At 37.6% G+C, this 27,998-nt stretch overlaps 1 protein-coding gene across 1 annotated transcript; it reads right to left on the reverse strand.

Annotated features, from left to right (window-relative positions):
- Window positions 1-353: 353 nt before the first annotated feature.
- On the reverse strand, window positions 354-27,932 carry LOC144470450 (nuclear receptor subfamily 2 group E member 1). The gene is made up of 10 exons (XM_078181607.1): window positions 27,917-27,932; window positions 27,745-27,801; window positions 24,282-24,362; window positions 22,380-22,541; window positions 4,078-4,210; window positions 3,211-3,415; window positions 1,757-1,876; window positions 1,186-1,428; window positions 980-1,061; window positions 354-607 (listed from the first exon to the last, which is right to left on the reverse strand). Exons 1-10 carry the CDS (start codon window positions 27,930-27,932, stop codon window positions 354-356), a joined length of 1,353 nt encoding a protein of 450 aa, XP_078037733.1.
- Between the last annotated feature and the right edge of the window lie 66 nt (window positions 27,933-27,998).

Below are 27,998 nucleotides of genomic sequence, written 5' to 3' on the forward strand. Positions count from 1 at the left end.
TGATTAACTAATTTTAAAATTGCAGCTCCGTTGATTCGAATATTAGAATACCTAACACTAGTAACAATGGATAATTACCTACAAAGTCCTAGTAGCCTCAGTCCTAGCCTACGATAACTATCCAAACTCATCCACGAAGCTTCTAAAGAAATCGCAAGTACCATGTAAAATCTATCGGTCACAGGGAGATCTAGAATTCGTCGTACAACTATAGTTACAGTCTTCTGTCACAGATTTCGAAAACTCTTCTAGTCCTCCAACATGACACCCAGCTCAAAGAACCGAAAGAGTTTTAGAGAACCGTGCGTGGCTTACAATTAGCGATACAATAGTCGTCCGTTCGCTGGAGAACTTCAGTCCCTAGGATTCAACATTTTACACATGTTGTCCAACAAACGTGAGATGGGAATCTCGCCTATGGTCTCGCGGAAGAACAGACGCTCGACGGTCTTCGAGCTGACGGATTTCAGATAGCCGACAAGGTACATCAGCGTACCGCATCTGCCCGATTGTTGTAGATACCGCGACGACGTGTAATCACCCAGGATGCACTGCGCCTGGTCTTGTAACATTTTCACCGAATCCACCGCTTCCAGACCCTCCGTTTCTGCGGTGCAAAGAATTCGAAGACTATTTTTATGAGATGAACGCGGAAAATTCGAAGTTTCGCGGATATCTTTGTAAAACGTTAGCGTAGATTCTTTGTTCATATTATATTTATGTTATTTAGAGTTTTGAACGTTCCATGAAAAATTTAGGAGGTCTGAGAACGATATGGAATTACGAGAAATATTTTCTTTTTTAATGTTCGAGAAACGCGATGGGTCATAGAGATAGTGTCACTGATATTAATTCCTTAAATTCTTCTAAGTAGCAAAATTCCACATTTGGAAATTATTGCTTCTTTAGTCTCACAGTATGAACATTTTGTGCAAGTGATGCATGGCTAGAATTTAATTACTATCTCATGCAATATCACCTGGAGTAAATAGTGCCACTGCTTTCATACATCCACATTCACCAACGTCGGGTGCTAATTGCCTGAAGCGACATATTATGGACTGAAATAATAAAAGTCACACGTCATTGCGTTATTACATGAGTTACATATTTATAATTATTGTTTTAGAAAGTTCGTATGCAGTTTGCAGAAGACCAGGAATTGAAATTTAACGATTAGGTTACCTGGATCGTGATCAAATCCTGATTCGTCGTGGCCTCGTCCTTCGACAGTCTCTCTCGTATCTGTTCGTCCTCCAGCAATCCCGAGATATTGCAGGATATAAACCATTGCGACAGATGAAGTAGAAAAAGTTGCGTCCACGAGGCTCCTAGCAGTAACAATTGATCGTGTTTCGAAAGCGCTTGGACAGGTGGTAGAGAGTGAACCCATCTCACAGCCATAAACAGCAAACGAGCGGTTGTTTCCTGACAGAAATAGTTCGTTCGCTCTTAAATGCGATGACGATGCTAGGATAGATACGTATTCTTTACTGATTTCACTGACGAGAGAACACATTCAAGTATAAATAAACTTTGAACTATAAAAAAATACGTCTCGAATGATTGTCTAGGAAATATATTTTTTAATTTATCAGAAGTTTTATTATTTTATGACATTTTAATATTAAAACCGACGTTTGTTACTCTTTAACAGGTTTCATTGTTCTCTCGTAGTTATTGCTTACGTTTCGGCTATAAAATTTCGTATTACTTCGAACAGAATAGTGCTGATGTAATGTCCATGTAATTTCACCTGTAATGGTTCTCGTATAGGTGGAATCGTTTGTAATGTTCCCGACGAGTTCAAACTGACTTCCGTTTGCTCCAGGGAATACTCGGACTCCGGTTGCAGCCTTGCGTTCCATGCGAGTTCCTTGACAGAAAGAAAGTGAGAATACCTTTTTGCAGAAACGAAATATAGCGTTTAATAATTAATTAAATGCTGTAACTAATGTATGTTACTCTACGCGACACTAAAATTTCTGCGATGCGTTTGCTCGCTATAGAAAATTGATAAATCTACGTTTTAATTTTCCTGTTATAAACATAGCTATGTAAAATAACAAAGTAATTATTAAAGAACAAAATGATCAATTTCGCAACTGCAAATTGGCGATTTTCTTACCAGTTCTAATAAAATAGTATCGCTTCTCTATATATTTCTTTCGCTCTCTTAAAAGTATGAATAATGCATTTTCGGGATTTTATAATTTTATATATACTAATTATTCTATTGTCAAAAGTATTAAAAATCTCTTGGCTCTTTTATTATCGCGGTGATTTAATATAAACATTTATTGGGCAACTGGGTATCCACCAATCTGAGTCATCGAGATAAATCACCTTTATTTTGATAATTATATTTTTTCACGATATCGCGATAGTACTAAATATTTTATTGAACAATAGGTAATATTAAATAATCTAAAGGATAAGATTGATTGCTCAGTAACTGTAGTTTTGTAGTGATTACCTTGATTGCATTTTGCCAAACTGTGTTGTCGGCAAACTGTAGATAAAAACACCAACACATGATGCACAGAGAATTGAAGTTTTCTACTTAAAAAAATAAAAAATAGTAGTGACATGCCATGTAATTACTATACAGGTTCTACGTATAAATTAAAAAAGAAGTAATTCGATTCTATTCGGTTCACTCGACAGAATATAGGGTTTAGTTAGTATAGTAAAATAATTATCCGAAAGAATTCCTTTTAGTCAAAAATTCTTCTATCTATTTATTTGAGTAATTCTTTATTCGATTAATTTATTATTTTAATAATGCTTTATTCGAACAATTTCTTATTCGAGAAATTACTCCTGAAGAAATAAATCGATACCATTTTTATTTAAATCAATAACTCTCAATATGGAATCTCTACGCGAATAAATTTTTATTCGAATAAAATCCATTACTTTCTCAAATATTTCTATCCAAGTCTGCTAATCGCTCAGTGTAATAGAATCGCTGAACAACCACTTGTAGCATGATTTCCGACAATGCAAACAAATTCTTCTCTCCACCAAAAATACGTCTCAAGCGGAAAGAGAATAAACGTAGAAGTGGTAGAGGTCGTGGAATCGTCAGTATCAGTCCATTGTGTAAAAGAGAGGCAGGATTTGCTCGGTCGCCGTTATAAAGTTTGCAATGAGGGGGGTGGGGTGGGTGACAACGGGGACCCGAGCAAATTGAGCTGAATTACTTACCTGACACTTCTCGGCGGACATTAGTATCTGAAGAAGGGGAGGCTGCGGCGGCAGGGTGACGTTCGGGGGCGCGGAATAGAGGGTCGTGGCCGACGGTGAATGCGACAGAGCCAGCGATACAGGGGATTGAGAGTCTTCCGGCGGTTTCTGTACCAGCCCCACTGGTCGCGGGTAAGGCATGATCCTTTGGTTGCACCTTATCCTTCTACGGTCATTAAGTTTTCATTGATTTCCCGTTGCTCTACACCGTGTCCGAAAATTTCGCGTTGTACTCTAGTTAATACATTTCTTAACCCTTTCGATACTAGCGCCGAATACATTCAGTATCCTTGTGATAACTGGTGTAGACGAGTGTATGATAGATATTAAACTTTTATAATTGATAGAATTTTATATAAATATTTTTTAATATTAAAGTAGACAGAATTCTTTTTAGAGAAAATTATTGTTTTTTCGCTGCGAATTTTTGGCGTGGCGTTTTGTATAGCAAGAATGTCATGGCAAAGAGAGTGCTTGTATCGAAAGGGTTAAAGTGCCTACACACGATCAATAATACTTTCAATATACCTAGATTGTTAAGCGGGTAGTTTTAGTCTATAACAAGTCTACCTCTTTTCATTTTATTATAGACAAGGTATTCTTTTCCTACTTTGATGCTCAATGCATTATTATTTATCGTTAACATCGTCGATATAGTATTGTCGATATCTAATATTTATATATTAATAATATCATCGATATAAATGCCATCTTCGTTTCGAGTTAGCATCTATTTATATTTAGTAGCAAGTTCGTGCAGCTATTGCTTCAGCGTTTACAAATATTTCACAATAATTTCAGAAGACTTTTAACAAATATTTAGCGTACCTGGAAGGTAATAGAACATAACCGGATCCAGGGCCAGTCCTCAATCGATCGTCGTTCTCAATCGGCGACTGTTGTTTCTCGGAAATCATTGAATGAGGTTTCGGCTTCCTCGGACCACGTACATGTTGTACTGCTAAACATTAGCCATGACATACACATATTATCTTTGTGCTTGAGCTCATTACATTTTACTTAGTTCATTATATATTTAAATCGATACGTGACACTTTATAACAAAAAGATTCTTATATATCATCTATTATATCATTTTTACTAGTGCGTTACTGTTTATCGTGCTTCCGCTTTCGTGGATTTATAATATAAATGAGTGAGAGGAATATAAATAAATTCGAAGTTGGAATAAATAGTAGAAGCAGTAGTAGTTAATATACTATAGACAATAGTCTCCCTAACATTTCAAAAGGATGCTTCTCGTTCACTTTTACAAAATTTACCTTCTATTAACCGAATATTAATACAAATCACTGTAAATTCACTGACAATAAGTTCTATCAAGCACCATAATATACTCAAAATCGAAAACTACGAAACCGTCGAGCGACTCCAGGACAACCCTCTACTCCACTGATAATCTCAATCCTAAAAAGCTCCTCTGTAAGTCAGATTCCCGTCTCGAAGAGTCTCTTTGAAATAGTTGTTCCGATTTGCACAAGAAACACCTGGTCTTACCGCCGCGATCGCCCCCTTTTGTCGACCAATCCACCCGTCACGATCAAGAATCACAAATCATCCCCTAATAGAAGGCTCTCCGGGTCCCCGTTTTCTCATCACTCCGTGGTTTTCTATTAATATCACCTAAGAACTTAACGGTGGGAGCGAAAAAGTCCACGCAGGCTGCGCGGAATTGAGTCTCGGGGATGGTGTGGCCTCTGCCGGAGATGTACGAGCCCTGTATTTTCGTGGTCCAGGCGGGTGGGGGAGGCGGGGTTGGCGGTAGGATAGGTCGACCATAGGAACGGCTCGTCGTAGGAGGGTTGAATCCGCCGCGGGAGAAACGGGGGAGAGAGGGTGAACGCGCGAGGTGGCTGGCCGGGCGTCCGCTTCTACTGGCTCTCCGCGGCAAGACACCGTCGGAGAAGGGTGCGAGGGACGGAGAGAGGGGATGGCGAGAGACGGAGACGGCTGGATGCGGAGAGAGGGATCAATCTAGGGAAAGAGAGACAGAGGGAGAAAGACAGAGAAATGGATAGAGAGAGAAGGATGAATAGAGGGAAAGGGATGGAGAAAGAGAGAGACAGGGCTGGAGAGACAAAGATAAGGAATCCAGAGACAGGCATACACTTTGAAATATGTAGAGGGTGTGTCGATGTAGGTGGCAAGGGACAGAGGGACGGAGAGAGCGAGAATGGAAGTGCAACCGGGTACCTAGCACATCATCATTAATGAGGCTGAGCGGATAGCAGTCGTGGATTCCCACGTTCGCACTGGCGTCGCAATATCTGCGCTTGATCCAGAGGTCGGCCATTGGCGGCGTAAGAATCTCCCTTCGACTGAGGGGGGAGGCCTTTGACGACGGGATCGCGTGCCTGTCCCGTGGGTAACCTCCGCTCCGGATCGAGGAAGGAGGTCAGAGATCGACGGAGTGGTGGGTTTCGTTTCGTGTTTTCAGAGTAATTAATGCGCGACGGGCTGGTTCCTTTAAAGCCACTATCCGGGGAATCTCTCTAGCGGGTTGATTAAAGTGATTAGAGGGTTCGCTGACTCTGCGGAACGAAAGTTGCCGGCTCGGGAACAATGATTTTTACAGGGATTCGGGATCGGCGACGATTTTTGGATGATCGTTTGTCGAGCTGCTTTTTCTCTTTTTGTTTGGTTTGTTAGAACTTTTTGTTAGGTTTTTTAGATTTGTTAGATCTTTTTGATAGGTTTTTTAGATTTGTTAGATCTTTTTGATAGGTTTGTTAGATCTTTTTCTTCCCTTTCGTCCAATTTTTTAGACAATGACAGACGAAAGAAAATTTAAATGTAGGGTGGTATGTGATAATATACTTTTGCAATAATTAATAATTATGTCTTGTACTAGTAAATATTTTTTTGTACATAATGGGGGATTCTATGGGGATGTAACAACGCGTTTTGTTCAAACTAAAAAAGAAATAGGTAAATGTATGTGGTTAACAGTAAGCTTGATTATGGTTAAATTAAATATAATAGAGATGTTATATATATTTTAATGTAAAATGAATGTGCGTTAATTTTTTGTTTTGATTTTTGATTGAACGGAGGTCCCCTACTATTATGACTGAAGGGTGGGCGGAGAAAGGGCGGCTGTGAAAGGTAGGGTGATAATTAATATCTTGGACAATTTTCTTTTGGATTTGCGTACTAATATCTCGTACATTAAATTGGTTCTATTTAAAGAAGATAACTTGCCTGTAATTGTGTTAATATTGCCTTTAATTATGTTCAAGTTGTCTGCGAACTATATATATAAATGCTAAAACATTGAGGTTATTTTTGATATAACCTATAATAAGTAATATATATATATGTATAAGTAATAAGGGAACCATAGTATACATGTATTAGATCGCAAACCGACAATGTTTTTTTTTTTACTATGAAATTTTACTATTTGAATTTTTGTTGACATACCAAAGTGCATATTTTCACTTGACATACCAAAGTGCATATTTTTACATGATATACTAAGTTCATACTTGTGCATTTACCGAAAATAATCGTCACAACGTGTGCATGTTTCGTTCAATTGTCGTTAATATTTTTAATATAAAAATGTCCGTTCTATTATTGGTTGCTTGTCTATATCATTATGTATTGTCTTTGTATTTAACATTATCTATATCATGAATATTTATGATATTATTTAATCATTATTTGAACCTTGCATTTGAGAATATATTTAAAATTCTCACTGTATATTTTAACTCTTCACTGTATATTTTAATTGTTCACTATATACTTTAATTATTCACAGCACACTTTAATTCATCACTGCATACTTTAATTCTTCACTGCATACTTTAATTCTTCACTGCACATTTTAATTCTTCACTGTATATTTTAATTCTTTACTACATACTTTAATTATTCACTGTATATTTTAATTCTTCACTGTATACTTTAATTATTCACAGCATACTTTAATTCTCCACTGCATATTTTAATTCTTCACTTTATACTTTACTTCTCAACTTTACACTTTAATTCTCCACTCCACATTTTAATTCTCCACCGTACATTTTATCCTCCGTATATTTTTAAATCGCATGTTGCGAAATCATAGTCAACTAAAAAAAACAAACTATTCGTTAACTGGGGGACAGAATATTTTCCAAGCGGTAGAGCAAGAGCGCACGTTGAAAAGTAAGGCCGAGGCAAAAATCCGCTTCGGGTCTATTTGTTTTATAGACTAAATTGTCCGTGCATCGAAACAGGTACAAATATTATTATTTTTTCGTGTGTAATAATTGTTTTTTCATCAGCGAGGCACACACCCTGCTGGAGGTAAAAACAGCAGGCGGTGCGCACGTTGTTTGCTTTATAAGCAAACTTCCTCGCGTACGGCACGCAGTCGGGGATATTAGAACGTGAATTCATTTTTAAAAGCATCCTACGATTCGTCTTCTCTCTTTTTGTCCTTTTATACTGGCGGTATGCGCAGTTTGATCGGTTATTAAAAAACAATATTCCCTGCGAGCGAATAAACGCAGAAAACGTGGCTGTGCTTTTGCTTGAAATACTCAGATTGTAAGATTAATGTGAAACGGTGGAATCGATAACAATAACAAAGTGATATGTGGAGATACGAAGATAAATGATATCGGGGGTTTTTTATATTTTATAGTGCAATTTTTATATTCTGCATTCATTGTGTTCTATAATGCAATTTTTATACTCTATATTTTCTGTGTTTTATAATGCCATTTTTATGTTCTATATTTTTTGTGTTCTATAATGCAATTTTTATACTCTATATTTTTTATATTCTATATTTTCTATATTCTATAATGCAATTTTTTGATATGATACTTTAATGAATTAAAGTATCGCGGAAAAATAATGGTGTCCGAACAAATACCGCACGGTTATACATATATAATATAAAATATTACGGTGTCTCTACATCGTTATGCGCGTACCTGCGAAAAATCAGAATAAAACCATTCGCACGGATTTTCTGGATTTTAAATATTTCATTCGTTCTCGTTAATTGAAATCATTATAAAATGCCGCCGACTGCATATCAATTTAGCCTGCGCCCGTATTTTTGTTATAAATCGTGTATAAATGCAACGTGATGACGAATTAAAATACGCGCGTTCATTAATCCCAGTAATCTAATAAAATCACTAATAAATCATCAAATTATCATACGCCGGATTTAATTAAGCATGTTATAAGGATATTATAATTTCTTACTTATGATCAGCGTGAATACTTAATATGGTTATTATATAATATGATCATTTAGGACAATGTATTACTTGTTCTTGGTTGAAGTCTATGAAATAGCAATTTATTTATACGAATTTAATTCTTTATCACTCGCAACAATGTATTAACCGATTACAATGATATTTTTCTTGTTCCGAGATTGACAAAATAAATTGTGAAAATGTCTTAAATTTCAGATATACAAAAAGCTGAAATAGCAGAATTTTCTAACTCTTTTATCGTTTCAAATAACAGCGAAATTATGCACTAAACAATTATTTAGTCCCTTGATTAAGTCAAAGCAATTCGATCTATTCGACTTAGTATTAAAAAAGCTATCGTATTTAAAATATTGGACTACATTTCACTAAGTTCATTTAATTCGAATTGTCCTACAAAGTATCTTGTGTCCAGCAGAGTTCACGAGCAATACACGAAGCAAGCGAGCAACACGCGTAAAGCCGTCCGTTTCACGAATCGTGTTCAACACTCGTGGAAAACTAAATCTGCAATTTCATCGTCCGTGGCTCGAAACAAGCAAGTTGAATGCTCCTTACGACAGAACACCGTCGGCCTTTGAATTTTCCAAGCGAAAATTCCGCGAAGCTCGCCGAACGGGTCCCGGAAGCGGACCCCGGACAAACCTGAAATATCAGAGGACGTCCTGATCCGTGCGCGGCGCGTCGCGACGCTCTCCACACGTGCGGCGAGACCAGTGTACACGTTCCTCTTAATTCGCCGGAACAATTTTTCGCCCGGCGTAAGGGGCTTAAGGGGGCGATTTTCGAGTACGTGCGTACTCTCGCGATCCGGACGTGGAATGGACGTAGGGATTAGGACAGCATGCGCCGGAATGGACCGCGCCCTGTTCCCTTTTCCATTCAGCCGGGCCTCTCTCTCTCTCTCTCTCTCTCTCTCTCTCTCTCTCTCTCTCTCTTCCTCTGTTTCGCTCCGAGTCTCGGCCTCGTCCTCGTTCTCTCTGCACATCCAGTGCACACAGAAGCCACGAGCCGCCGTAATACTCGGCCCCCGAGCCACGTGTGCCCCACAATGCGAGTTCCCACAGTTCGAGGTGGCGGCCGGTTATGTACCCGAAGCAGCGACCAGGTTAGGCTTCGCGTTTTGTCATTCATGCTGCACGGAGGAAAAAGCGCTGACCGAGGAACGCAAGCGAGAGAGCGCCGTCGAGGAGGGAGACGAGGTTTTCGACGATTTCTAGAGAAAATGGAGCAACCGGGGTGCACACCATTCCTCGACCCAACGATCATCGTGAAAGGAAGCAGATCTGACTAAAACCGAGTTCGTCGCGACAATTTAAACCTGTGTTTATATATGTCAAAATATATTAGGATGTCCCATAAGTTTCTTCCCTTTTTTTCATGCGAAATTAATACACGATATTTGTTGTGGATTTATTATGTTATATATGAACCGTTCTGTTCTATAACCTTCTTCCATCTCTCAGGAAGTCTCATTATGCCCTCTTTCCAAAATTGTTGAAGCTTATTTGCAAAATATTCATCCGGGTGTGTTTTTATTTCGCTTATGCATTTGAAAGATTTACCACGGAGAGAATTTTTTAAGGGGAGGAACAAGTGATAATCGGATGGAGCAAGGTCTGGGGAGATAGGAGGATGAGGTAGAACGTCCCAATCAAACTGTAATAATTTTTGCCTTACGGTCAACGCAACACACGGTCTTGTGTTGTCGCGATGGAAAAGGACTCCTCGTCGGTTCGCCAATTCTGGCCGTTCTTCTGCTGTGGCGGCTTTTTAATTGATCCAGTTGATTGCAATATTTGTCAGCATTGATCGTATCACCTCGAGGAAGGAGCTCGTAGTACGCTACACCTTTCCAGTCCCACCAAATGCACGAAAGAACCTTCTTCGGATGAAGTCCAGGCTTCGCAACAGTTGGAGGTCTATTTTCCTTGGACCAAGTGCGTTTTCGATGCACAATTTGGTATAAAATCCAAGTCTCGTTTCCAGTGATAAGTCTGTTTAAGAAAGGATCCCTTTCGTGTCGCTGGAGAAGCAAATCGCACGTAGAGACGCGGTTCATAAGGCCGGTCTCCGTGAATAGGTGTGGAACCCAAACTTCATATCGATTCGCATATCCCAACTTGATTAAATGATTATGCACCGTTGTCTTGGGAATATTAGTGGCATCCACTATTTCGCGCACACTATATCGCGGATTTTTAGCGAGCACAGTCTTGATAATGTCCGTATCCGTCGTTGTTGGGCGGCCGCTGCGGTCTTCATCTTTCAACTCGAAATTGCCAGCTCTAAAGTTTTTAAACCAATGGCGGATGGCCCTAATAGTCGTAGTACCACTCCCGTAAACGGTAAAAATCTCGACTGCAGTGTCCTTTGCACTATCACCTTTTTTAAAGCAATGAAGCATAACGTGTTGCAAAAGCATCTTTTGGCTCTCCAGTCACGTGTGGATTCAATGATTTTCTTTTTGATTCAATGATTTTTTACACACAAGAATTGCAGAATTATTTTTCATAAATATCATGTCTTATCAATGAATTTTAATGGTGTCTCAGAGTGCAAAGGGTTAAACGAAATCTTTTACGAATAACTATAGCAAAAAAAGATCGCAAACGTATTCCACGTACTATTACACGACGCGGCTAGTTACATGCACTACTGTCTCGCCGCGTGTCCGCGTAAATGGAGTTTTACTGTATTTTAAAACTCTTCGAACGATTTCACACTGTTTCGCGTTCGCTCTCCTAATTCCTATTGCGAATCCCCATACTTTCAACCCCTTGCCGTGCCATTTTCTCTAGAAGTAGTAATATAATTAAAATTTCATCGATCGCACTAATTCCTTCGAAGAAAAAGGAAATTGTATATTTATCGTGAGCTTACATTTACTTCGATGTTCAACCCTTTGCACTCCGCGCCCTCATGGATGTTACCTACCTGCTCTTATGAACATTTATATTATTATATAGTATACGTTATAATATTCGATTTTATATGAATTTGTAGACATCGAGAAATAGTTGCAAATCGCTAATAAACTTTAATGTTTAGAATTACGATGTCCCCTGAGAGGGGGCAACGGAGTGCAAAGGGTTAAGTATTGGTAACGAGAGAATAAAATTTTATTTCTAGTTAAAGGAACAGATGAACATTCATACTTAATATTCATACTTAACGTCCATACTTAATATTCATACTTAACATTCATACTTAATATCTTGTTACTAAAAATCTCTGTCTGACTCGTTAAAGTCCAGCAAAGGGGTTAACAGCATCGCGCATCGAGATAACGCGACGAAACGACTTGCGGCACGAGATCCGCGCCGGATAAACTAATTAAACTAATAAATTAGTTTTGTCGGAGCGATAACGGATTCCGGGTTCACCGGACCGCGCGGAAACCGATCGGACTAAGCCCGTTGGAGGTAAAAAAATAAAAAGGGTTCCGCGGAGCGTTTCGCGTTAGGAGAAAACTTCGAAATAGCGAAACTGGCGCCGCGGACAGCAAAAAACCAAGCGGATAAGGAATCGAGTACACAAGTGACAAATACAGCGCGGAGGGAACGCCGGTGTGTAGCCGGGGGTAGAAGCGAAATTTGACTGTGTGTTTGGGAAGCGTGCACGTGTGACGATCATGTGTGTACGCGGGGGGTAGGAGGAGGAGAGGAGGTCGGTGCTCACACGGGCCATGGATCACGGGGCTCACACTCTCTATCCTGCTAAACGGTAAACCGATCTGTGAACATTTCAGCAGTCAGCGATCTCGAAGGCTAATCCCCGAGTGAGTGGGGTTGATACATCGACTACCACCACCACCATCGCCGCCATCACCACCCTCCTCTCTCTCTCTCTACTACTACTACTACTACCACCAACGCCGCCACCATCGACGACGACGCCACCCTCGACGCGTCGCCATCAACGGTTTCCCTGGCGTTCCACGGGTTTAGCCGATTGGAGGGGTCGAATTCGCGGATTCGTGTGTCGGACCCGCGTGTAGGACGCGCCCGTACACGTGTTACCACTCCATAGAGATTCATATGGAATGCCAACCCTCCCTCCCCTCCGTGTGTGTGCACGGCCAGCGACGCGTACGCGAAAGGGACACGACCTTGCGAACCTTTTTCCTGTCTTCTGGAAAATGCCGCGCCTGTTGCAGCCGCCAATGCGAATACACCGACGCGAATTTTAACGACGAATGTACCTTCGATACGCGTTTCATTTGTTTAGATAGGCAGTTCTTTTACCGTAGGGTGTAAATAGTGTTTTGGTATAGTATAGTTTATCGCTAAACGCGATAAGATAAATTGCGGAATATTAGCATTAAAAGGTGAAAATCTTTGTACGATACTGTACTTTTATAGCATTGGATATCGTGATTTTTGTTTAATTTGTTTAAACGGTAAATTATGGTATAATAATGATAGGGAGGATTGGCGAACTATAGTGCTCTTCTGTTAGAGAGGATGAACGGAGGGTGCTGCGAAATTAGCTATCTGTATTCATATACCATATAATTTGCAATGATCTTGTAAGAATTAGCAAACAAAATAGTGTTACAGATTTTTTAAAGATAGACGATGTCATTTAGAAACGTAATCGTACAGCAAGCAGTAAATAAATAAACGAAGCTTAGAATAATTGTTATATATCTCTAATAAACATCTATACATCCTAGGAAGGGATGTATATACTCCCATATTATCTATAGTTAGATATACAGAAAATATTTCATAGATCTCGCTTACTTTGTTCTTGTCACTTAAAAATTCCCCTTTAATATTATATAAAATTCAAGAAAACTGTGCTTTAACCCTTTGCACTCGGAGCTATTTTAATTCGAAACTTAAAATAGTCCTTTCGACCTTCAGTGTTTTCGTTTGAAGCAGCTTACTGTATTTATTACAGTATTATAATGTCAAATAATGTTATAACAATCTTAAAATAATTTTGAAACGTGACAACAATTTTTCATGGCGCCTCAGAGTCACCGCTCGAGTGCAAAGGGTTAATAATACTAAAGATAAATCTCTCAATATCCTAAATATTATTATCACCTAAATATCGCAGTATTAAAATCGCAAATTACGTACAATACATGTGTAAATACAATCCATGTTAACAGTTTAACATGTCAGCTGATGTATCGTCTGTGTCAGAAGCGGTATTTCAATCGACGGTATACACTGTACAAGTAGGTATGTTATGCAAATTGGCAGGAGGGCCAACGCGTATGATATTTCACACATGTTTAAATGAGATGACCACCGATTAATGGATTGTACAATAGGATTACTCATACAGCGTATACCTGACTCAGAAATCCTTGGTTGGACAGAAGGAATACTATTAACTTCGCCACGTGTCCATGTAATTTATAATCACTTTTTACAAAAATTTAGCTTCGCTCTTCTTTTTAGTTTAGCGATGAATATGATTGAAATGTCGCTTCTGAATATAATACAGTAACAAGCAAATAGTTAATTTACAAAACACAAATTCTTGCATCAGTTTCAAGAAACAATAGGCTTTTAGATATTAATTTTTTAACAATAGAAACTCTTCCCTTGAGAATTGTATTTTTTCCAATTATTTTAAAATTACTCTGTTCAATAATCTTGTTAACGTATTATTATTCACACCACGGTGCATCTCAAAAATATTTAGATTAATCCATTTAGAACTAAGTTATTGTTCTAAGAGTCATTTAAATTATTTCCGGCCTTGCTGTACGTATTGCCAAATTAATAGGACGAATATTGATGCTTATAAACTACCCCCTTGGCTCACGTTGCACTCTGAATGCGCATTTCCGCATCACTAATACCGATTTGCATCCCTCTACTCATGCACCCTCTACTCATTGCATAGAACAATTATAATTATCTTTTGATTAGCAGACCTCTGAATTTTCAGAATACTTTATAAATAAAAATGGATAAAAAAGGAGATACAATTATTCGAGCCTTGCGTCTCATTGTAATAATTAAAAATCGGTGACTATAAAAACGGCTCGCGAGGCTCGAGTAATCTTCCCCTCCCGAAATTTTCCACTTTTCTTTACGAGCTATAAAAGGGAGGGAATATACCGTATTTCAGAAATGGTCATCCGTTTTACATCGCGCGTTGAACGTCGGAAAAGAAAGGAAAACGATCGTTCGTCGAATGGACGTGACGCGCATCGCCCCGGATGCATAAGCTAGCAGATGTAATTCTCGCAGTTATGTGAACCGTGTATGTACGTGATGCAGCTCTTCGGAGCGTTAGTATGACAGGTGACGATCAAAGCCCGGCTTAGTGCAACGAGTCGTTCAGTCCACACAGATCGTGCCCTACCGCAAGAGGGAGAGCATGCTCTCTAGCCCCGTCTTCCTCTTTTCTCCACAGTCTCAGCGCGATACCGTATCGTTGCGTCTCTGTTTCTCTCTCTACGCGCCTCTCTTCCTCTTCCTTCACGTCCCTCTCTCTCTCTCTTTCTCTCTACGCGTCCCTCTTCCTCTACGCGCCGCTCTCTCTCCGTCTTTCTCGCCCTTTCTTTCTCTCTCTCTCTCTCTCTCTCGTTCTCTCTTCGGGACCCGCTTTACAGTTTACCGTTTATGTGGATGGATTGATGCTGCCGGCCGCGTGTACGGCACGCCTCGCTTCGTTGCGTTACCAGCCGTCCACTCCCACGCAACCCCCTTCCATCATTCTCGCCCCTGTTCTATGGTTTTCGCTGTGTGTCTGCCTTTCTTCGCTCTCTCTCTCTCTCTCTCTCTCTCTCTCTCTCTCTCTGCCCGTGGTCTACGAAACCACGCTGGCTACAGGGCCAACAGATCGGTCGAAACCGTGACGCCGTAGGCTCGATACCTCCAACAGAATCTTAGGGGTAGTTTTCTTTCGGCGACGGAGACAATGGTTCGCTTGTCGCCTGACGGACCACATGCTACGAGTCGATCAAAGAGAATATATTCTTTCGAGGACGAAATCCTTGGTTAAGTGACTAGATCATGGTATGGATCATTATTATTAGGTGTGTAAATCGACCCCCATTGTGATATATTTCACTAATAAGTTTTTTAGAATAGCGCTGCTTCGTTTTAAATTATTTTCCTAAAAAGATTGAATTTTTGTGCTTAGATATTTTTATCTCGATTTTAATAACAGGAGATTCAATTTGGATGAGGGTAGGAATTTTTCTTGTTAAATTTAACCCCTTGCACTCGATGCTATTTTAATAATAGTAGATACATAAAATTCACGATAGAAATACGCTAAGTCAGAAAAAATTATCATAGATTTACAATTAAAATAGCATCGAGTGCAAGGGGTTAAATTTAATATGAAAAATTCCTACCCCTATCCAAATTTAATCTACTATTATTAAAATTAAATTTGGATAAGGGTAGGAATTTTTCTTGTTTTTAACCCTTGGCACTCGAAGCCATTTAAATTGTAAATCTAAGACGATTTTTCTGACTTTCTATTTTCTCTGAGAAAATTCGCTATATTCTAAATTATTATATTAATAAATTCGTTATAAATTTAATGATCTTTTGAATCCATATTTTAATAATATATACAGAAATTATTTTGGAACGTGGTGTAACAATTTTAGTGGTTTCCTCTGAGTCACCACTCTATTAACAAAGGATTAATACAGTACCACTGCGAGGAAACAAAAATGACAATTTCAACTACTGCAACTCAATTACTGAAATTAATTTACCGCCGTCAAGAAAACATATAGAATATTGGTATTCCTTTAATTATTTTTCCATCTTTGTAACGTCGTTTTCCATGGAAGGGTGGTGGTAGGAAGAACGAACTATCGGAAATAATCTCGATTTTCTGCCGGTGAAAAGGGGCAAACACGGGTGGGGAGGCGCGTCGGTTTAATTCCGGTTCAGAGTACTTCGTACTTCCAGAAAGGGGTGGCCTTCGAATTATGAACGGAAACAAAGAGATTTAAACTTCGAAGTTGCGGAGCGGCGATCGATTGGGCATGAAACGAGAGGCAAAGTTTGCGGATCCGAACGCCTCGCCCGATTTGAATGTGTACACTGGAAATGATGTTGACCGTTCGGCCTGGGCGGAACTATGGGGTTCATTATTCGGTCTTGACAAGTCAAGACTACTGTCGCCTCCGATTCTGCCATAATCATTTATTCCGTACCTTGAATGACGCTGTATTATTTCTATTATTATTGAGGCAAATCTAATAGATACTACGAAATTTATTTATCAATAAATGTTCCCCCGGGCTTACATAAAATAACGCTGATTAATTTCTAGAACTATTCAGGATAGAATAATTCTAATAGAATCTAAATTCCATTAACCCTTTGCAGTCGGAGCCATTTTAACTGGAAATCCAAAATCTTCAAACAATTTTTTAAATATTAGTAAATTTGGTGAAGATTATTTTGTAACGTGGCATGATAATTTTTAGAGTCGCCATTCGACCGCAAAGGGTTAACAGATAATAGATAAGTCTCCGTTTATTTTACACAAAAATTTTGATACAGCATTTACTTTTCTGTGACGCGACGAAGAATTCCCTGATCGCGATCACGGTTGGACGGTCTTTGCCGAATGTCTGCGAGCAGGAGAAGAAAGCTACGACTCTCCCTAAGAATGGGAATCATCGAGCTGCGTGGAATATTCGATAAGAAGCCTCTCTTTCCCTTTACAAGCGACAAATCCGACGCGGTAAGCCGCTTGGTAATCTTCTGATATCGTTTAACGCCATATTTCGCGAAATATATACGGGTCTCGGTTTAGTCCGCGGAAGGGCATTTCGTTGGCAAGGTAGACGGGCGAGAGCAAATGACACCGGGAGGGATGAATTCACGTCGAAATCGGGAGGGTTGCTGCTGGTACAGAGGGCCAGGGGGTTAGAGATCTCCGGGTTGTCGGCCGGCGGATGATTGCGTGCCTGCGGCGGCGCTTCGCGAAGCATCACCTGTCTACGTAATATATCACTTATCGAGTGGTCACCTCACAACGCATAGTGTTTTAACCCCTTCGATGTCGCGTATGTTACTTTGGGAAGTGCAATATTCCATGGAAGGTATCGATAATTATTTAATTGGCAGAGATGTTATAGATCGCCTTGGAATATTTTGTTGTATTTTGCAAGTGAAATTAACTCTTTCGGAGATTTGCAAGTCAGAGTAATTTGCTAGAGTTATGCTAATTTGCTAGGATTCTATAGAAATGGACTATTTCTCGAGCATTTGTAGATTTATTAATGTGAAATAGATTTCGATATTACTGCCTTTGTTGTTCGACTTTAAATTAAAGAAGTTAAGATTATCTGACGATCATAGTATAATAAGTCGTTCAAGTCACTTTTCTGTCGATAATATTTAATTATAGTTAGGGGTCTCACGTTGATAGAATAATCAGGTATCCTTGCACGAGTGGTGCATTCGAGAAGGGGTTAATTCTATGCACAAAATCGAATCGAAAATACAGAACAAAATTGTTTTTTATTATCGTAAAAATCGACTTTGAATGTTCAGCATTTTTAGCAATTTTTACAGTAATAGGGAGAGCTATATTAATATTTTTAATTTGTAATGTATATATTACGAGTCTCATTTTCATTTAAATCGAATAATTTTAATCTTCATAATTTTAATTTTCATTTAAATCTAATAAGAGTATTACAGTACATCGCGTCAATGTTAATTATATTAGTACTGCTTATAATTGACATAAGCCTTGAAAGAAAACATTCTATTCTTTATTTTCGATTTATTTTTTCACGTAGAATCATTCGCTTGTGAATGCTTGGACCTCCTGTATTCCAACGAAGAGTAACATATAGTCAGAACAACTTGCCTCACAATGTAAAAATAAATTCCTCTCATCTTGTAAAATAAAAAAGTAATCATGAGATGACAACTGGTTCAGGGATAAAGCCATTGCTAAGAAATCTGCCAAGAAATGGTCAGCTGTTACGTTCCAATTTTGTAAGAAATATAAAATTCGATACAGTAAGTGGAAACATTAAATATAGTAGGTAAAGCATTAAATATAGTAGCTTTCTACATTAAATATAGTAGGTTTCAATATTAAATAAAGTAGCTTTCAACATTAAATATAGTAGGTTTCAATATTAAAGCTAGTAGCTTTCAACATTAAATCCAGTAAGTTTAAACATTAAATCCAGTAGCTTTCAACATTAAATATAGTAAGTTTAAACATTAAATCTAATAAATAAACAGAGCATCAGCTAAAACAGTTTCCTAAAAACCCTCCGCGACCAGCATCGTCCGTCGCACTTCGTTCATCATCCCCTCGGTGTACGACATTCATCCCCGTTGATTATCTTCATGAACTACCGCTAATTTCCAAGAAAGGTAGAGCAACCATGGAAAGCCTCTCGCAACGAGCATACACTCGCGCGTAACGTTTCCGCGACGGATGACTGCGAGGGATGAACAGAGAGAGAGTGAGAGAGGGAGAGAGAGAACAGAGGCGGAAGATGAAAGTGCAAGAACGAGAACGTTGCCCCAACCCCCAGTGTGGAGTCTCCTTAACGTTAGGAAGCTCTGCCACTAATTGAATCTCCTCTCTTACTCGCGTCTGGAGCCTCAGCAACTGCTGGGAACCGGAGCACCCGCCCTGCATTAAGCACCCCCGACACCCTGGGCACCCTCATCCCCATCGAGCGGTCTGGTCCGCCCCTGGCTGCTTTTCTCTTTTGATATGTACCTCTGCCGCTGCCGTTGCCTCTCTCTTACGCTCTCTCTTTCTCTCTCTCTATCTCTCTTTTTCTCGCTCTTTTTCTCTTTCTATCTCTCTCTTTCTTTCTCAATTTTTCTCTTTCTTTCTCTCTCTATCTCTCTTTCTTTCTCACTTTTTCTCTTTCATTTTCTCTCTCTTTCTTTCTCTCTTTGGTGCTTTTTAGCTATCTCCGTTCTCCACTTTCCTTTAAATATAATCTGTCTCTCTTTACCTTCCTTATTCTTTCCCCCAGCCTTTTTCTCTTATTTGCTTCTACCCCCTCGCGACTACCCCCACCCTTCCGTCGGATCGTACCTCTCTTTGCCTTTATTATTTGGTCAAACAGTTGCGCATATTCACGAGTCTTGCAGTGGAAAGAGCAATATTTTTATTGACCAGTAGAAGGGCTGGTTAATGAATGTTACTGATACTGATCTGTTTCGGCATCAATATTTTCTTTGTAGTGGTGATGAGGGGCTTGTAAGTAGGTATAATGTGTGATGACTTTAACTGAGCTTTTGGTTGAGTTGGTTATTGTATTTTAATTTATAAAGTGCGTGGAAATTATTAGGGTTGTTGTGCCAGAAATCGCTCATAATTGAGAAGTGAAGGGTTGCTGTGGTTATTCGATTTACTCGGCTTTCTTTATGAGTAATTAAAGAAAAATATTTGAATTGCTAGACTTGAATAGCTAAAATTGAAATAAATTGAAAATTCAATCTTGCACCAAATAATAAAATAAATCACAAAGCCAATTTTTATTTCACTTCCTCAAGTTGCAGGTATATTATATTATAAGGTATATTATATTAATATAGTAAAAAATTATTCAGTATTTTTAAGAGTCTCGCGATGCTAAAAGCAACTTAGAAAAATCAAATCAATGATCCAGCAAAAGGGTGCATTCTTAAAAAAATGCATCGATAATTACCCTAAATTCCTAGCCTCTATTTTAACACTATATAAACCTATACTATACATCAGCTTTTTTACGCACTTGTCGAATTGCACGAAGCGCGGCGCGCGTCGTTATCGCCGACATAATGTAATGCCGCATCGAAAAGAGATTACCAGTTTCCGAGCGATTAATTAATTAAATGGAAATAGCCGGAGCAACGCTTATGGAAGGACCCGATTGAAAAGTTTTCAGTGTGTCAACGACATCTCGTCTACATTTGCCGGGATAAACTGTGAGGTCAGGTGGGAAATATACATCGGCTTCGTCAGAGTAACGGAAGTTGTGCGACTGTAATTATAAAATTAAGCAATATAATATAGAGAATTCTACTTTGTCAATGAAATGTTCCAAGTGTTACGATCGTTATGTGTATCTATAGTATTTTACTGTATAATAATCGGTAGTATAATCTATTATTATATATAGTAATCTATAGCATAATCTATTACTATATATATAGTAATCTATAGCATAATCTATTACTATATATATAGTAATCTATAATATAATCTATTATTATATATATAGTAATCTAAACTATAATCTATTACTATATATATATATATATATATATAGTAATCTAAACTATAATCTATTATTATATATATATATATATATATAGTAATGTATACTATAATCTATTACTATATATAATAATCCATAGTATTTTACTATAGATATACAGACGTATCATGAAATACGGCGCGAAAGTGCCACGTATCGATCAAATGTGAGATCAAGGAGAAGGGGAATGTAGCATGATTCTGCAGTATCCTTATTAAGTCTGCACTTTCGTCGTGCCCCTGTTGAAGTCTCCACATAGTCCTTCAATAAAGACACGCAATCTTCTACATCTCGAAGAAAGCGAAAGGCACGCCCAATTGGCATTAAACATTTAACAAAATATATTTGAATAATAATAACAGGAGTCCTGTAAAATATGATCGAATCTCGTCGAATTATTCTTTTTATAATGCTCCGTCGCTTTTATTATATGAAAACATGTACTGTGTCAATTGCGGAGTTTATTATGTTCTAGAGAATGCATCGGGTGCGATTCTAATCGAATCAAGTTGCAAAAGCAACATCAAATAGAGTACTCAAGCTGAATCGCTATGTCATTGGGCCTCTCTGAAGACCGTTTGCTTAGGAAGGTTTGCTGCTGGCCGGTGGCTAAAGTAACTTTCTTTGTGGTATATTTGTGGTCACGTGGCCTTAGTTCAGCTCCTTTGAGCAACGAAACCGTAAGTGATCTAACTGAACAGCTTGAATTTCCTGATAATTATACTATAAGTTTTTCATATTGCATAATACAAGAATTTCTAAAAAATTCTTGCAGTAAAACGTGAAAGAAGTTTATTGAAAACTCGACTTTGATTCGATCAGATATCAAAATTAGGTGAATAAGTTTTTAGCATTTGATTCCCATCTTTATGCTCTTAATATAATATATTAATTTGATATGTGATATATTGTGTGAATTGTGTTTATATGCAGAGTATTATTCAGAGTATTGTAAATAAGTATTATGGAAAGAACTCGTGTGATTAAAGTAGCAATCAGATTTTTATTCATCATAGTTCATCGCTAACACGTTAACTGTCGTGACTGCCATAATTGTTAAAGATTATGATTGTTCATTGCTTTAAAAGCATGAACAAACCGTGTTTTTAAAATACAAATATTTGTGACAATATCAGTCATATAATTAGCAAAGCTACGATCGCATGTATTACGTTTCAATCGCGACACGATTCAATATTTTATTTAACACCACTTATTATATTGCGTAATATGAATTTTAATGATGGATTTAATTGAATTTAATGTGAATTTTATTGCGTACATAAATATATATCAAAATACGCACCGAAATGTGCATATTAAAATATGCAAAGCTTGTCATCGTGTTTCCAAGAAATGAATATAATATACCTTTTAAATATATAACTCGAATCCGACAATTCTTATTATACAACATAATAAAATCATTGTGGAAAATTATAAAATCGTAAATTAATTCTGAGTGCAAGAAAACCATCATCGAAACTGCAATTTTGCGCGAAGATTTGCAGTCTACTATTTGCAAAGGAATAGTTATTTAATTTGTTGTAAAGCTGAAACGAGGAGACCTCGTCAAACAGTCAACGTGTTAAATGAAAGATAGTCTTCGAAATTATTGGAATGTTAATGTAATTGGTATTACTTACCGTCTCTGTTCATCTTAGCTTTAAAACACATAGCAAGACGACAAGCACGGCATTGGTTCCTCAGTTTCTTATTAATAGGGCAGCACCCTTTCAAAGCGCCCTGCTCCTTGCACACGTATTTCCGATTCTCGTGGATGCTCCTCTTGAAAAATCCCGAGCAACCTGAAATTCCCCACAAATTCATCCTCGCGATTTATATTATAAACTCGCGCATCATCTAGAAAATAACAAAAACGCGACAAATATTGGGTTGGCAATTAAGCAACCGCGGATTCAAAGTAAGAAGGAAAATTCAATTCTTTCGCTGAAAAATATAAGTTTATTCAATCAGACGAATCAATTTTGCCGCTGCCTTTCTTTCAAGGCTTCACTTTAATGTACTGTATATAACATAACAATCGTGCATGCGACGCTTGCTTTTTTGGAAATAATGTAATAAAATATGTCTGAAACGCGCGCGCCTTGCCCTTCCATCTTCAAACTGTAATAAAAACGAAACTAAATAATTAATCGGTGCGTTTTTCTTACTAAATTAAAGGTGGAAGTCCCAACAGCAAGAAAACAATATAGATCGGGCGCTTTTTTATCCTGCCTTTTCGGAAATAATACAATAAAATATGTCTAAAATGAGCTTCATGTCCTTCCATCTTCAAACAGTGATAAAAACGAAACTAAATAACTAATCGATACAATTTTCATTCTAAATTGAAGATGAAAGCCCAGATAGTAAGAAAATGATATAACTTAATTACTTTGAACACGTTGATAAAACAAAAGAATGCGCTGAGACCATCTATATATATAATTGCCAACCCAATAATATATCCTGCCGCGTGCAACATAAACGAGACACGTAATAAATTAATCTTTTATAAACCCATTGTGTCGAGGTAGGCGAACGATTAAATTTCATATAAAATTTTACGACACCTTCGACCTGCGATCATTATAGTCGCAGATATATTCCCGGATAATGTTTCTATTGTGTATGGTAAACTGAATTTAACGTTGTTATTTTAATACTTTCTGAACGTGTGCGTCGATGTTTGCAAATGTCAGTGGATAAGACAAATGGCGTGGCGCCTGGTATTCAAAATTAATGCCGAATATGTGGTACGTTCGCGTTTATTATACTGAAATTCGTGGATACCGCGAATATTGCACCGTGTGTGTAGTATTTTGCTTTCGAATAGTATGGTATAATGTGTTTAACGCGATCAAACCTTCAAGATTTTTATATCTTTTTTAAGAACATAAAACATCGGCCATAAAACATCATTTTCCATGCCAGTTTCTTTCAATGGTAAATCGCATCTCAAAGTTTATACGATTTACAGCGTTTTAAATCGTGTTTGCATTATTAATTGTTAGAACGTTTTCTTGAAATTTGTAGAAATGTTACGTAGAAATACTAATTAATTTGATATTGCTTTTACACGTTATGACACTATATGTCTGCATTGCAAATTATTTTTGCAATACTACAGTTAACAGAAACCATTATATATCGATTTTACTTAATAATTTACAGATTTTCATTTATAAATATTCATTTACAAATATTCAATCATAGTTTCGAAAATATTCGTGGGTAGTTAGGAAAAATATTAAAAAATGAATCGCTCCGTCCGAACAAATATAATTAATAAAATTACACTCCTATTAATAGAAAAGAACATTAACCATTCTATAAATAGATCTAAACTTATAAAATACAACTTCTATTTAATGAAAATAGGCCTTGAGCTTGAAATATAAGTCAGATACGGCGCTTGTTTTTTTGCAAAAATTATAAGAAACGAAACTGTATATTTTAACAAGAAATAACGTGATCTATCTGTTATTATAATTTACTATATCATGTGTAGTGGATATTAGAGTAGGGAAAGGATTTATAGTTACCGTCGCAACTGTAGGTGCCGTAGTGTTTCCCAGAGCTACGATCACCGCATACAGTACACAGTATATCGAGCAGTCTGTCGCCTATAACAAATAATTACTTCACACTTAATTAGACAAAAAGATGTAGAAAAGTACGAGTTACATTATTTTTTAAAAATTCGATGTTGTACAGTGCCGGCGCGAGAATTTGCGCTACTGGAAGAATAATAAGTTATTTGGTTAAATGAACGAAATTGCGAATAGATTATTTAGTTATATGTAGAGTAGATTATTTAGTTAAATATAGACTATATTATTTAGTTAAATATAGACTAGATTCTTTAGGTAAATATAGAATAGATTATTTAGTTAGACATCGGATAGATTATTTAATGAGATATAGAATAGATTATTTAATTAGATTATTTATACCGTAGTAGTAGATAACAAAATAGAAGGAAAATGTCACGGCGAATATTTTCAGTAGAAACAGTCTTCAGTGTCAGACATGCTAAATTCATCGCCTATTTCTGCTTCGAAACATTGTTAGATAATACTGTTGCATAATTGAATTAATTGTACATTGTAACAGGTACAAAAGATATTTTTAAGATTTCGTCACGCCTGCTTTATTAATGCCATTAATTATTAGTCAGTTCTGCAATTTACAAAAGGGAAGCGTTTCAACGTTGATTTCAACCCTTATGGCATTTTGTCTTCCAAAATTGCCACGCTAATAACTATTATAGTTATCTCATTATACAACCAGTGATATTATTGCTCCTTCTACTGCAATTTAACACTAGCTTTAATGTTATAAGTATTATGGTCTAGTTAATTCAGAAAGATTATTTAATGTCAATCAATATAAATCCAAAGTCCTTCCAAAATAAGTTTCACTTTAACTCAAAGCTTCTAAAACCAAATCCCACGACTAGCTAATAATATTATATTAAAAATAAATATTTTTAAAAAGCGAATATATTAACGTAATCACTTTTGTATAATATATTACAAATCACTGCGTATTTATTCTTATTCTCTCAATAAAAATTCCAATGACTATTTCAAATTAGCAAAAGCTTCAATATATTCGATGCATTAGTTTATTTAATTTTTATTGCACGATCAAATTATTCGATCAACAATCACGCTACGTGGTTGACAGTTTTCCCCCCTTGGGGTATCAAGGCCGATCAAGAATCTTAAAACGTGAAAAGCTGGCGGAAAGAGGTGTCCGTTTAAGAAAGCGACGCCGGCCGCAAGAAGAACTCGAGCGTTAATCTGTTCTCCCCTTTTCGGAGGAACCCTAATCGCCCTAATGATCCGCGGCAAGAAAAACACGGCCATGCCTAAGCCAACCAAAGCTTCCGCTTCTGGCCTGGGGAAACCGACCGCCTTCTTCTCACACCCAAAAACCTACCAAACCTAACCCGATCAGAGACGAGTTACTTCAACCCCAACAGATTACCTTCTTCGACGTTTCTGCTTATACTTGCATTCTTATGTACGGAGCAGCGATTAAACACCGATTCTAGCGACGACGATACTTTCATTAGAGATAGCAGATACCACTAATACTCCTAGGACAATAGTATTCATTTATTCTATAGAGAATCGTGAAATGAAAATGCTCGATGAAGATTTTGCAAGTAAGTCTGATGTTAATCTTTTAGTATGTTATACGTTATTTGATGTTGTTGTATATTGTTCGACTTTATTACACTTTGTTCTGCTCTATTGTACTCTGTTATACTTTATTTCAGTCTACTGTACTTTATTCGACTCTATGCCACTCAACTGTACTCTATTCGACTCTATTTCACTCAACTGTACTCTATTCGACTCTATTCCACTTTATTCAATTTTTCTCCACATTATATTCTACTCTATTATACACTATTCTACGCTAGTTCATCTCTATTCCAGTCCATTCTACTCTATTCAACCTTATCCTAATATATTCCACTCTATTCTGCTCTATTATGCTATATTCCACGCTATTTCACATTGAACTGAACTGTTTTAGAAAGAGGACATAACGAGATTTCCTAAAAGATGGAAGAAGGTTCATATGTAACACTATAAATTAACTTCAAGCAACAAATATCGTCTATTAATTTCGCATAAAAAAAGGAAGGAACTTATGGGTCACCCTAATATTTAAATTGCATTTTTACAATTTTTGCATTCCGTATATATCGTATACGTGTAAGTTCAAGTTAATATTGTTTCTTATAAGTTTTCACTTTGTGTTAGATCAAAATTATTGCTATTTTATAAATAGCAAGTACGTTCTTTTATAAATTATTTTAACAGATAGAAAATAGTGAAACTTTTTTAATCTTTCTGTTATTTGTAGTTACAGCTGCTCGAATTTGTCACAAATGCATAAAAACCTAAATCTTGAAATAATCGACTTAAAAAATAATTTTTGGAAGCGAAGAATAATTAAACTGACAACTTCGCAATCAGCGTCGGTCGAAGCATTCATTATCGAAAAAGAAATGTATTTATTCAATTTAAATTAGATAGAGTTAATATAATATAGGTTATTATCAACCCCCTCGGCTTCCGATTTAATTTCAAGGCCTCGAATTAAAATATACTATTATTTAATTTCACGTGGACTACGTACGCGACGGCAGAAGATATAACAATTCGTATTGCTTTGAAACCACTTGCAATATTGTCAGATTGCTATCAAACGTCTTAATTGACGATTAAAAATTGAAAATAACCACTTACGCCTCTAACACCCACAAACCTATACGATAATCTTTAGATTTAACAAAAGCAAAAATTCGTGCGTTTTATCGTTCACAGATTCGACTAACCCGTAACCAAGTCGACTAATAAACAAATCGACTAAAAACCAAATCGATCGTTATAACTATAAATTAACATCAATTAGCATTGCTAAAAAAATTCACAAAATACACATCGTATCATAAAGAAATTCCCCAAAAAAATAAACGAACCATAAATACATAAACTGTCAATTACACGTTATACAAGATCATTTATCACGTCGCACGGACTATAACTAATCGCTATCTTCCGCCGCGGACATCACTGTACGACCGTAAACAAAACTAGTCCTCAAGCTACCGCTTGACCCTACCATCTCCCTATAACAAAAGAGTATACTAATCCCAGCACTATTCACTTAAAAATCGAACCAAAAACAAACCAGCCAATAAAACGAACCACACGATCCTTGAATCTCGTCTTCAAAATATCAGTCGCGGTTTAAAAAAATAAAACCGTAAAAATTGATCGTCCATCATTGTCGCGGGTCCGCGAAAGAAAGGTTCGATGATTAGAAGAAGCGCGTTTAGGCTAGCCGCGAATCACTGTACACTGCGAGAGCACACGCCGTAGGGGGGTTGGTTACCGGAAGCAGAGGCAGACAGGCAGGCAGGCAGCACACCTATATACCCCGTTGACAATATAAGCAAGAGACGCGCCTTATCGAACTGACCTGCGCCCATCCTTCGCGGCTGATCAAAAGTCGAGCATCCCCAGACGGACAACCGGGCTGGTGGTCGTTCCGATACGACGCCGAGGGAGTCGCGCGAAGTCCCGAAGCGTTCTCCGTGACGGGGTGGCTTCGAGCCTCGGCGTACCTACTCATCTCGCCGGGAAGGGCGTACCCGCGACCGCGTTCATGTTGCCGGCTGGTGTGTCGGTGTATGGGCACGAGGATAGACCCCCGCGTGTCTCTCTCTCTCTCTC

This window comes from Augochlora pura, chromosome 1 (assembly GCF_028453695.1).
Source record: "Augochlora pura isolate Apur16 chromosome 1, APUR_v2.2.1, whole genome shotgun sequence".
In the NCBI taxonomy this organism is placed as follows: domain Eukaryota; kingdom Metazoa; phylum Arthropoda; class Insecta; order Hymenoptera; family Halictidae; genus Augochlora; species Augochlora pura.